Below are 12,357 nucleotides of genomic sequence, written 5' to 3' on the forward strand. Positions count from 1 at the left end.
ACTCACTGCTGCATTTTGTACAATAGCTAAAATATAGAATCAACCTATATGTCCAAATACAAATGAATATATTATGAGGATGCAGCATATACATGATGGAGTACTATGAAGTTGCAAGGAATAATGAAATCATGCAATTTGTTGCAACCTGGTTGGAACTGGAAGATACTGAGTGAAGTAAGCCAGGATTAGAAAGATGAACACAGAATGATTTCACTTACCTATGGGATATAGAATAACTGGATCTCCTACATCCATTAGGAATGATTCCTGAGGACAAAGCTAAGAGTAACCACTGTGCACTGACTGGTATGGTCTCAAAACAAAACAAAAACTAGAAAATGAGATACAAAAGAAGGCATGATGGAGTTGAGGGAATCCTTGGCAATGAGTTCTTGGTAACAGAATCAAGATGTGATTTGAAAAGGTTACTCTGTCACTAAACTTAAAACAGGTAGAGCATTATGGTTAGATTTTTGTGGACACAGAAACAGAGATCTAATAAGACTCTTACTGATACCAGTCCAGCTCAGAAAAAAACTGACCCCACCACCACCCTCCGTCCCTTTCCAGCTGAACTGCTGCCTCCAGGGACTGGCAGAAGGTCTGTCCAAGGAGGCAGCATGGTGAGGCCTGAACCATGCAGAGGCTCACCACAGAGTTCTTTCATATCCAGATTTCCTATATGCCTGAGATGAGTAGAAAAGGTTATAGATATAGAGTTCCTTCAAGGCTGCTATTTCTTTCTTTCACATGTGAAATTAGCTACATGGGAAAACCTGCTTCTTTGCTAATGGGAATCAACTTCTCCCATTGACAAGAGAATCACATTCCCAGAAAATTACTGGATAAAAGTAAGTGATAGCAGCATTTTATGATAGTAAAATATAACAAATGGGAAAAACTAGAAATAATTCAAGAGAAATATCCTATTACTTAACAAAAAAAAAACACATTAACAGATGATGCTCCTAACAAAATATATTAATCTTGAAAATAATATATTGAATAAAAATTGTGATTAAGAAAAAATTAACTATATAAAAAACTTAGCAACTATTAAATATTTTGTTAAAATATCAATTTTGGGGCGGAGTGATTGCACAAGCAGTAAGGCGTCTGTCTGCCTTGCCCTGCGCTAGCCTGGGACTGACCGCGGGTCAATTTCCCGGTGTCCCATATGGTCCCTCAAGACGGGAGTAAATTCTGAATGTATAGCCAGGAGTAACCCCTGAGCATCACTGGGTGTGGCTCAAAAATCAAAAAATAAATAATTATCAATATTTTTCTCAATAATAGACATTACTAAAGTATCATTAACATAAAACAGATGACACGTCTATTTAGCAAGAAATAATTTGTTCATTTATTTAGTTGTTTATTTATTTAGTAAGGAAAAAGTTTATTCAGGGGAACTTAAAAATATTTTTTCCAACACAAGGGTCTTTCTTGGCTACTTGCTGTGCATATTAGAGATTAATAATAATGCCTATGATTTTATATATAACAAGGTAAAACATGTAAAGGAAACATAACTATGAAAATATATGATGATATCTAATAATTTATATTTATAAAACTTGCACATTTTTTGAGAATATTTGTAAAATAGTAGAGGCCAAACATTTATTACCATATACAACAATTCATTATTTTAAAACCAAATCTGTCTTCTAAAGGTGGATAGTATATAAGCTTTATAAGTTAGAAAATAAAGAATTAGTGAGTTGCTATCTTCCTATAATTTTCCAACTGCCTCTAATTTTGGAAAGATAAATGCAGGTTAGAAAGACCATTGGAAGCTGAAAAACATGAAATTAGAAGGATGACATGCTGAGTGGGAGGAGATAGATCAAATAATACATTTTCAGATCAAGTGCTTGCAAAGTAAGAAAAGTTTTGGGAATTTTACTTAAAAAACTTTCCCCAAGAAAGTGCCACAGAAACAACATAACAACTTGAACCCTTGGGATAACTTCAGAACTGTAAAATATCAATAGTGGCAGTTTACACTTTATCCCTGGAATCTGCTTCTTTATAAAGCAGAATTTTGTCTCTTGAATCAAAGAAAATAGGAAGGTAAAAGATAAATATTGGGTAGATTAGGAATCTGTGGCTGTTGAAAAAAATCCTCATTGTGCCATAAAATTCTTCTACAGTGAATGACCACCTAGGTCACTAAGAAGTGACCAGTCATCATAGTATAAACCTAATTATGCATGTCTTCCTCCAACATATTTCTTTCTTTTTGTTTTGTTTTGTTTTTGAGCCACACCCGGTGATGCTCAGGGGTTACTCCTGGCCATGCGCTCAAAAAATGCTCCTTGCTTGGGGGACCATAAGGGATGCCGGGGGATCGAACTGCAATTCGTCCTAGGCTAGCTCAGGCAAGGCAAACACCTTACACCTTGCACCACCTCTCCAGCCCCTCCAACATATTTCTTATAAAAAGTTAAATTGAGCTATCTAAATAAAACTAAAGTGAGCAAACATCAATTTGTCATTTAAAAAACACTTCTTATGTTCCACATATTTTATATATCACTATAATTTGGCATAACAGTGGCCATACCCACAGTGCTAAGGGTTTAGTCCTGGTTCTGTACACATTGGTAACTCCTAATGGTGTTTGGGATAACACGTGATAAGGCAGGGAGTAAATTAGGATCATAGACAAAGAGGCTTCATGCAAGGCAAATGCCTTACTTCCTGTACAGTCTCTGGCTATCAATTTTTAATGATCCTCTACCTCACATTAGAGCATTACACAACATCTCATTAGAGATGAAGACAATGAAAGATTGCAGTTATCTGTCTGTACACATGGGCTTCTCAAGGATATGAAAGTGTTTTGGATTGTATTTGCATGACATAGCAACTGGTTTATATTAAACTCAAATAGCTGTGTTGAGTATATGAGTAAAGGAATGAATGAAGTCTAATTGAGCTAACCTTGAAAATTATATGGGAGTGGAATTATCAAAAGAGAAAAAAGGAAAACAAGCACATACATAATACGTGAAATACATATTACAAAGAAAACTAGAATTATAAGCATATGTGATAACAATCTGAAGAACTATTGGGGGAAATAATCCAATTTTCAAATACTACTTGTTTTTTGTTTGTTTGAGGGTCACACACAGACGTACTCAGGGCTGACTTCTGGCTCTGTGCATAGGGATCACAATGCTATCTATTATAGAGTGCTAGGGATCAAACCTGGGACAGTCAAGTATAAGCAAGCACCCTACCTGATAGGCTCTCAGTCTAACCCCTATTACCTCTGCTTATTACTAATTCAAGTCACAAATCCACTGTAAACATGAAAAAACTCAATATGTTATTTTGTTCTTAAGAGTTATTTGTTATTAAGAGTTGAAAAATATAATTTGACTGGCGAGATATTACAATAAATAAGCCTTACAAAGGGTCAACCTGGGTTCAATACCTGTCACCCCATATGGTTCCGAAGCCCAACAGGAGTAGTAATTTCTTAATGCAAAACCAGAAGTAAGCCCAGAGCATGATCAAATTAAACTGAGTCAGAGAAATATGATTCTGATTTATGCTCCCCTGTATCCTTTACACCAAATCATTTGAAACAGCAATGATTAAATGTTATAAATTTGATGTTCTATTAATTTTAACATGATTCAAAATGTCAATTTTGTATAATCTGAAAACAATATTTTTTAGCATGCAGTATTGAAACTGTAAATTAAGTCTACATTGAATGTGGGGAGAAAATTCTAATTTAGTTAGTATTTTATATCTTATGGCAATCAGTGCTTAAAAGATGCTGTAAAAAGTAGATGTTACCCAATCTACAATAAGCTATACACAGAAGGGAGCAGTTAACACTGGCAGACCCGGGGGGCAAGAGAGGGAGATATGGGATGCATGCTGGGAATAGCGGTGGAGGGAGGACTACAGTGGTGGTGGGAATGACCCTGGTTTATTGTCACAATGTATCTTAAAATATTACTGTTATTGTGAAAGATTTGTAATTCACTTTGGTCACAATAAAAATTATTTTTAAAAAAGTACCATATTTTCCTATATATAAGATGACTTTTTAACCCATAAAGAGCTTCTTAAAAGTCGGGGGTGGGGGGGTCGTCTTATACACCAGTATACAGCATGCTGAAACTTACTCCAGCTTCAGAGACAAGTGATTCACCCCTTCTTACCGCCTGCATTCCCTGCAGCTGCCAGGCATCATCACTCAGTCCTCTACTTGTCCTGATTTATCTTTCAGGGCAGACAGAGGAGAGGAGCTGAGTTACTGAGCACTGCATCTCATTCAGCCTCCAGATGTCATCGCTGGTATGCAGCTTTCCGGTGCTCAAACCCTATATTTTAACAGGAAAAGTAGGGGGTCGTCTTATACGCCCAGTTGTCTTATAAGCCAGGAAACACGATAGATGTTGACTTGGCATCATCACAAATTTCATATTTGAACTTCTATTTTATGATATATTGTTCTTTCCTAATTATATAACATTTATGGGGACTTTAATAAAGCTATTTAATCTTGAATAATTTATACTGAAATTGAGTATAAATTTTAAGTGGTATTCATTGATAACTTTTAATTTTTATTTATTTTGCAACTCAGGGGATCAAACTCAGTGCTAATATATATACCTTGTTCCTTGTACCTACATGTAAGGTATGCATTTTACCAGACGCATACGTGGGCTCTGTTTTATTTAAAATCCATTTTTATGTGTTTTACACATGTTCTGTAATATATAAAATGTTATATGCAATACACTAAAGTTTAATTGGTAAAATATGTATTTTCCCCAAACCATGAGCATCCACATATATCTGGTTTTCAGTTCTAGCAAGTAAAAAATTAAAAATGACCACTTCCCTAACAAGTAACTGAAAAAATCAACATCTTATATCTGATTGAGAAGTTAGGTCATGGATTAGATCAATGTCATTAATATTGAAAATAGTTTCATAAAAACCACCAGAAAATTTTCCCTATAAGAGAATATTCAGTGATTTCCATGGCAATGCCAAGTAGAGCTAAAATACAGTGACTAACACATACACAGCCCCATCTCTAAACAATCACTTATAGATTGATTATATCCATCCTCATTATTATTGTTTTCTAGGGAAATAAAATTCTAGGATTTCATTTTCAACACCACTTTTGACTCCAATTTCAATTAAGGTATAACCAATTTTTTAGTATTACCAGTCAATATGCCAAATCCTGAATTATGAGTAAAGACATAAAATCCTGAGAAGACATAAAATTGGCTTGGTTCTTTTTTTAAAATCCTTTATAGCCTAATATCATAAATAAAAATACACACACATATTCTGACACTTCTTGTCAATTGACATAATTTTAAATGTTTTAGTAGACATGCTAGCATAGCACGACCATGTCTTGTTTTCCTCACCTTTATATAACCATTAAAACTTATCAGTTGCATATTTGGAAATATGAATTCTAAAATTATACTCATATTTCATGTTCTAATCCTAAATCACATATGCCATGTATATACAAGAAATATTTAGAGTAAGCATAAATACTTTGTTAATGTTTCCTCTGGGTTTTGTATTGGACTTCCATCTTTTTCATTATAAACATTCTCTAGTACAAGAAATATTCATTCTCTCGGGCCAGAGTAAATGCACAGTAGGTACGGTGTTTACCTTATGTGACAGACTCAGGTTTGATTCCTGGCATCCAATATGGTTCTTTGAATCCTTCAGGAGTGCTGCTTGAGTGCAGAACTAAGAGTTCTTGAGCGCTTCCAGGTATGCCCTTCCCAAAAATCAAATATTCATTCTATGCCATGATGTTTGCAATCAGTGACTATTACTGCTATTAAATCTTCCAATTCTTTTTCCCCCATTGGCACCTCCTAATATACTACGTTTTTTGATAATTTGACCAATTGTGTGATCACGTTTCATATTACCACTGCTCCATTTCCCATTCCCAAGTATTCATATACTCTTTATATATTTGAGTAGCTGCAACTGGGAATGTCATTATAGAAGGTCTTTGCTAGAACCACTCCTGGTCTCTATAACTGATTTTCTTCAGGTTTTAGGAGTATCATATCAGCACACTTGAACTGATTAATTTCAAAAGTACTTAATCTAAAAATATTGTTGAAAAAAAAGATAAGTATTTAAGGAAATTAAAAAATAAAACATCTTAAACTTAGGTATCAAAAAGGTCAAAACAAAATAAAACAAAATGCTATCATCATCAAAAGCTAAAAAATAATGAGGACTCATTTCTAGAATTTAGAGAGTTGTAGACTAAGAGCAATGACTATATAAAAAGATAATGTAAATTAAGTTCAGAGTCTGATAATATAAATGCAAGTGGAAAAAGTCAGAAAAATAGATATCTATTTACCTTTTACCTTTGTTTTAAACTTCAGATTTCCTACTGATGCTTACCATTTCCAACTGGAGTATGTTATAGGCAACCAGTATTGCATTCACTGCTTAAAAAGCAACTTCTAAAGGCAAAAAGCTTAGAAAAGAAGAATAGAAGATAAAACTAAAGAGGCAAATGAAGGTGGTCTGGTAAAATGTATATATATTATAATGTCTTTCAATGTTTTTATTTGGATTGCTAAAGTTGTATTAGGATTATTTCCTTTATATTTGATAGCATAATTCACTTATCATCTTTCTTCTTGTAGTACTCCTTTGTCAGACTGTTGTATCAAAATTATGTGGCATTCAAATAATATGACATCTTATTATTGGGTATATTCAGTATTTTTATATTTCTTACGAGAAATTCCTTAAAAATACAACAGTAACACAAGTTCATTTTATTCTTATTTCACTGGGCAAATGATGTTACCTGTTCTGCCTCATTTCAAGAGGGGAGAGAAATCAAATCAATCACCCACTTCACTGAAAAAGAAAAAAGAAAACTGCATTTCCACCTCCTGACATATTTTTATTTTCCATATACAATGCTACCTGAGATGAGAAATAAGCATCTGAGATGCAACTCTAATTACAAGCTAACAAGTTTACCTGATACAATTTTATAGCTGATAGACATGAAACCTCACCAAATCAAAGATGGAGTACAACTTAAGTTCATAGAATTTTGCCATAATTTTCTCAACATGACACAAAGTCCCAATTACATACACACTTAAAGTGAAATGCATTACAGAGACAGGAATATAATGCTTATAAACTTAATCCTTTATAGTGAATAGTAAGTATTATATCTCCCAAGGCTACTTAATACATAATCCTTTATAGTGAATAGTAAGTATTATATCTCCCAAGGCTACTTAATACATAAAAATATTATTTAAAATAAGGTTGAATAAGGGGCAGCAGTGATAGCACAGCAGTAAGGCATTTGCCTTGCACATGGCTGACCTGGGACAGACCTGGGTATGATCCCCAGTGTCCCATATGGTCCCCCTGGACAGGAACAATTTCTGAGCAGATAGTGCATAGCCAGGAGTAACCCGAGTACCAGTGGCCCTAAAACCCAAAAGCCCCCCCCCAAAAAAATAATAAGGTCGAATAAGAGGAGAGCAAGTATTTTACCCTGAAAGGCATTCAGAAACGTAAGAAGCCAATCAAAAATTGTTTTCACTGGCATTTTGAAAAACCTATTTTTGTACTTAACATTTAATTAACTATTTTTATTGTAAGTTAAAATTCTCAAAGATAAAGTAATTTACCTTATACTACTTATCTTCCATTTACAGTATTTATATCATTTTTGGGGGGGGGGGTTTGGCCACACCTGGTGATGCTCAGAGGTCCTAGGCTACTGCGCACAAGGCAGACAGACACCTTACCACTTGCACCACCACTCCGGGCCCTCTTGATATCAATATTAGCAATATTTCTCTATTCCTTTATAGGTAGTTTGACGAACAATATTTTAATCATATAAATCTTTTTATTGTGTTATGTGTCATAAAATACACAGTTCAATACCCTTTACAGGTGAATTATAGTTTAATAAAATTTATGTATTTATAACTTTTTCTTATATAAATTTCATTAAAATTGAAGAGAAACCCCTTTCTTTCACAAAATGGTTCAAGTATGCTATTTCTCTTTCTAACAATGTTCAGTATTCCATTCCCAATCAGTTACCCTCTAAGTTTTGAAGATAAGTATTGAGAATCTATTTTTCTTCCAGCATTATTTATTGGTTACTGCTTTTCCTAGGAGCCCTCTCATAGTAAACAAATGTTTTATTGAAATATGGTATTTTCCTCATGAGTTCAAATTATTACTCTTTTTTTGTAATCTTCATATTTGAAGAATTACTTTTGTTTGGTGTACTGATTCATAACCACATAAAAGATGACCAAATCAAGAAAATCCTGGTATTTAGTGTCTCCCATTTCTCATGTACACTGTCATACCTGTGTATTATTCTCCATTATTTTGAGATCATACAGATTGCAAAATTGTATTTCTTTGGATGGAAAACTAAGCTTTCTACCTAATGTCTTTCTGTGTATTTCTTCACAAATAAAACCTGTGCTTGGAATTTGTAAATATCTTAGATCATTTATTTTTTTAAATGTCAAAATTCTAAAGCAATCTTCAAAATTACCTTTTCTGCTGGTAATTGGGCTGAGAAAAAGAAATATATGATGCTGTTACCTTTTTGTCCTTACATTTTCTTGTAGCTAACATTTCCTCTACATTTTGATGTATATAATTTTCAGTATCCTTGAAATTTAGAAGTTGTATGTAGTTTTGGTCTATGTGTATTTATTTTCCTAGTACTTAAATGCTTGATAGGCCCCATAAAGCTAAATAAATAATTGCCTCTCCTTTATAACTCAATCTAGACTTACATTTTTAGTAAATCTATATAGTAAAGTAGTTATGAATACTAATAAATTAATAACTAACATTAATTAGTATAAAAATGTGTGATGTGATAACTAATTATATATATATATATATTTATTAACTATTGATAGTGGTTTTCATGGTCTCAAGTTTTATAACTTCTCAATTATACATTTCTCAATATCTTTCCCAATTAAAAGTAGTATCAGGGGCCGGGCGGTGGCGCTAAAGGTAAGGTGCCTGCCTTGCCTGCGCTAGCCTTGGACGGACCGCGGTTCGATCCCCCGGTGTCCCATATGGTCCCCCAAGCCAGGAGCAACTTCTGAGCACATAGCCAGGAGTAACCCCTGAGCGTTACCGGGTGTGGCCCAAAAACAACAAAAAAAAAATAACCAAAAAAAAAAAAAAAGTAGTATCAAGTGACAAATTTGTTTAATGAATATTTTTTCTCTTTTCTCAGAAAGCTCCCTTTGTTTTTTTTAAACTAACTTTTAGTTTTTACAAGATCTCAAATATTAGTATTTTATGCTTACAGTGGTGTTACACTGCAACAACCAACAGTGCCAGGATCCTGCCACGTTATCCTAATATTCCTTTTCCTATATCCTCCTTAACACCATCCTAGTTCTATTGACAATATCTCAATGTTTCTTCCATTGGGAATTGTTCCTTGCTTTGTTTCTTTTTATTCTGTATACAGGTGAAATTATCTTTTCTTTTTGAGAAAGTTCTCTTTAAAACCTTAATTCTGGGGCTGGAGAGATAGCATGGAGGTAAGATGTTTGCCTTGCATGCAGAAGGTTGGTGGTTCGAATCCCAGCATCCCATATGGTTCTCCTGGCCTGCCAGGAGAAATTTCTGAACGTAGAGCCAGGAGTAAGCCCTTAACGCTGCCAGGTGTAACCAAAAAAAAAAAAAAAAAAAAAAAAAAACCAGAAAAAACCCTTAATTCTGGGACTGGAGTGATACTACACAGTATGGCACTTGCTTTACACACAGACTATTTAGGTTCAATCATACACTACATATGATGTCCCAAGGCCTCCTATAAATGATTCCTGGGTGGTAGGAGTAAGTACCCCGGCCATCTCCAGATGTTGTCCAGAAAAAAAACAAATAGAAGCAAAAATTAATTTTTTACATATGTGATAACAATTCTCCATCAATCGCTTCATTAAATATTGAGGTACACAACTTTATTGTTGAAGCCTCTAAGCATACATTGCAGTACTCACAAAAAAGACAGAAGGAAACATTTTCTATGGTTTTATCAGCTAAAAGGAAATGTATTCAATAGGCTAAAAGCTAAATGAACAAAGAGTCTACAAAGGCAAAGGCTCTTCTCTGCTCAACTAGCATTTTCTGTCTAGTATATCTAACTTTTCTATTACTAAAGCTCTCTATCTAAACATCTCCAGTCACTACTGCTGTGGATTTTTGGAGACTTGAATAGGAAGATTAGTGCCAGAAGAAAGGAAAATAACTTACCAGAATATTTGGACTTATTTTTGAAGCTCTCTCTGCTATTGAGCTGTTTCCACACTTTAAGCCTATTTTTCAGTCCTCAATTAAGGTGTCAACCCTTAATTTATGCCAGTTGACATACAAGTCAATTGCTATATTTATTTCGACTCTCTCAGCTGCACTACACAAGTCTCCAGTTACTATGAAGCAAATGTGCTCCAATCAGTATTTCCTCCTCTGAGGTTACAGACAATTTTTTTCACATCCTTTGGTTACCCTTATTTCTCTTGTATTTCCAGTCTCTTCCTTCTTTTGTACTAAAGTTCTATCCTAAATTTTTTTTATGACCCATTCAATCCCTGAGCATCACTAGATGTAATTCAGGAAGCCACCCTTCCCACCCCAATACCACACGGGGAGCCTAGGGAATCATATACACCACAGGGCCTTAGCAGCACCGCATTCTCACTCAGAACCACACATGGACCCTCCTCTTGCCTGGGTGGCAGAGAACCTGAATGAGCCTCTGGACCTCCTGCATAATCCCTGAGGGACTCTTCCCCTATTTTTTTTATAAGAAACATGGAAAATACATTTTTTTCTCCTTAAAATATTAATTTAAGGGGCCAGAGAGATACCACAGCGGTAAGGCATTTGCCTTTCATGAGGCTGACCTGAGATGAACCACGGTTTGAATCCCTGCATCCCATGGTCCCCTGAGCCTACCAGGAGTGACTTCTGAGCGAAGAGCCAGAGTAACCCCTGAGCGCCGCTGGGTGTGACCCCAAAACAAATATATATTCATTAATGAATATATAAATGAATATATATTAAATGAATATACATTCATTTACATAATAAAATCATATTTATTCCAATACTAATTTTTAACAATAATGTATTTATATACAGATGTTCTCTATCATGTATTATGATATCATGGAAAACAAAAAACAATTAATAAAAGATAATATTCTAATGTTATCTTCAACATTATATTGGTGTTGGACAAAAATGCTGATCTTGAAATTAATACTTGCAGATCTTCTAAGCACTTTTAAGTTCTTTGGCCTCTAAAATGGTAGGTTTCGAATTCTTTTTATATTTGCTTCTAATATCTTTGACTTCTTCATCCTTCAGTATAAATGAAGCCAGGGCTGGAACTTGAGAAAAGTAGTTTATAGCTAGGATATGTTTGTGTTTGACCTTGTGAATAAACAAAGGTCTATATCCCTGAAAAGAAAAGAAAGTAAAATGATATTAAATGGCAGCAATATTTTTGCTTGGTAAAAGAACTTTCCTGATTTATTGCCATTGCTTTTCCATTCTTGCAGGAATAAATTTTTTCACATTTTTTTCTATCACTTTTTAGTGATCTTCTAATTTTTTTTTAATTTTTTTGGTTTGGGTTTTTGGGCCACACCCGGTGATGCTCAGGGGGTACTCCTGGCTATGAGCTCATGAATTGCTCTTGGGTTGAAGGACCATATGAGACCCCAGGGGACCGAACCATGGTCCGTCCTAGGTCACTAGTGTGCAAGGCAAACGCCATACCTCTGTGCAACCGCTCAGGCCCCTGATCTTTTAAATTTTTAACAGATGCTTAATCTAATTTTCCCTGTAACCTTTCAGAATCCAAACTTACCCGTTATTCAATATTTCTAAGTACTTCTGTGTAATTCAATTGCAGTGTTTTATTTTGTCTTTGATTTTACTTTTTGTTAGAGATTCTGTTACATTATAAGAAAAATTGCTTAAAGATTTAAACTGGGTATTTTCCATTTGTGTGCCTTTTCACACCACAAGTTACACTGATATTTTTGAATAAATGTTCTTGTCACCCAGGCTCTCTTTTTAAATCTACTTCAACAGTGATAAAATAACCAACTTGAACTATTTTTCTAAAACTTTTATTTCCCTTCATTTCTCCAGAGGTAATGTTGTGATGTAAACTTGTTCATGTTGTTCATGATGTAAACTTCTAAACAGAAATATATCCTTTCTTCCTTCCTTCCTTCTTCCTTCCTTCCCCTTCCCTCT

The 12,357-nt window shown here is 34.5% G+C and overlaps 1 protein-coding gene across 1 annotated transcript in view; it reads right to left on the reverse strand.

Moving 5' to 3' along the window:
- Positions 1-11,364: 11,364 nt before the first annotated feature.
- Positions 11,365-12,357, reverse strand: part of IQUB (IQ motif and ubiquitin domain containing) — a 70,834-nt gene continuing 69,841 nt past the window's right edge. Inside the window, exon 12 of the mRNA XM_049779376.1 lies at positions 11,365-11,550. Within this exon, the coding sequence (XP_049635333.1) occupies positions 11,365-11,550 (186 nt within the window). The remainder of the gene's footprint in view (positions 11,551-12,357) is intronic.

Source organism: Suncus etruscus, chromosome 1, assembly GCF_024139225.1.
Source record: "Suncus etruscus isolate mSunEtr1 chromosome 1, mSunEtr1.pri.cur, whole genome shotgun sequence".
Lineage (NCBI taxonomy): Eukaryota > Metazoa > Chordata > Mammalia > Eulipotyphla > Soricidae > Suncus > Suncus etruscus.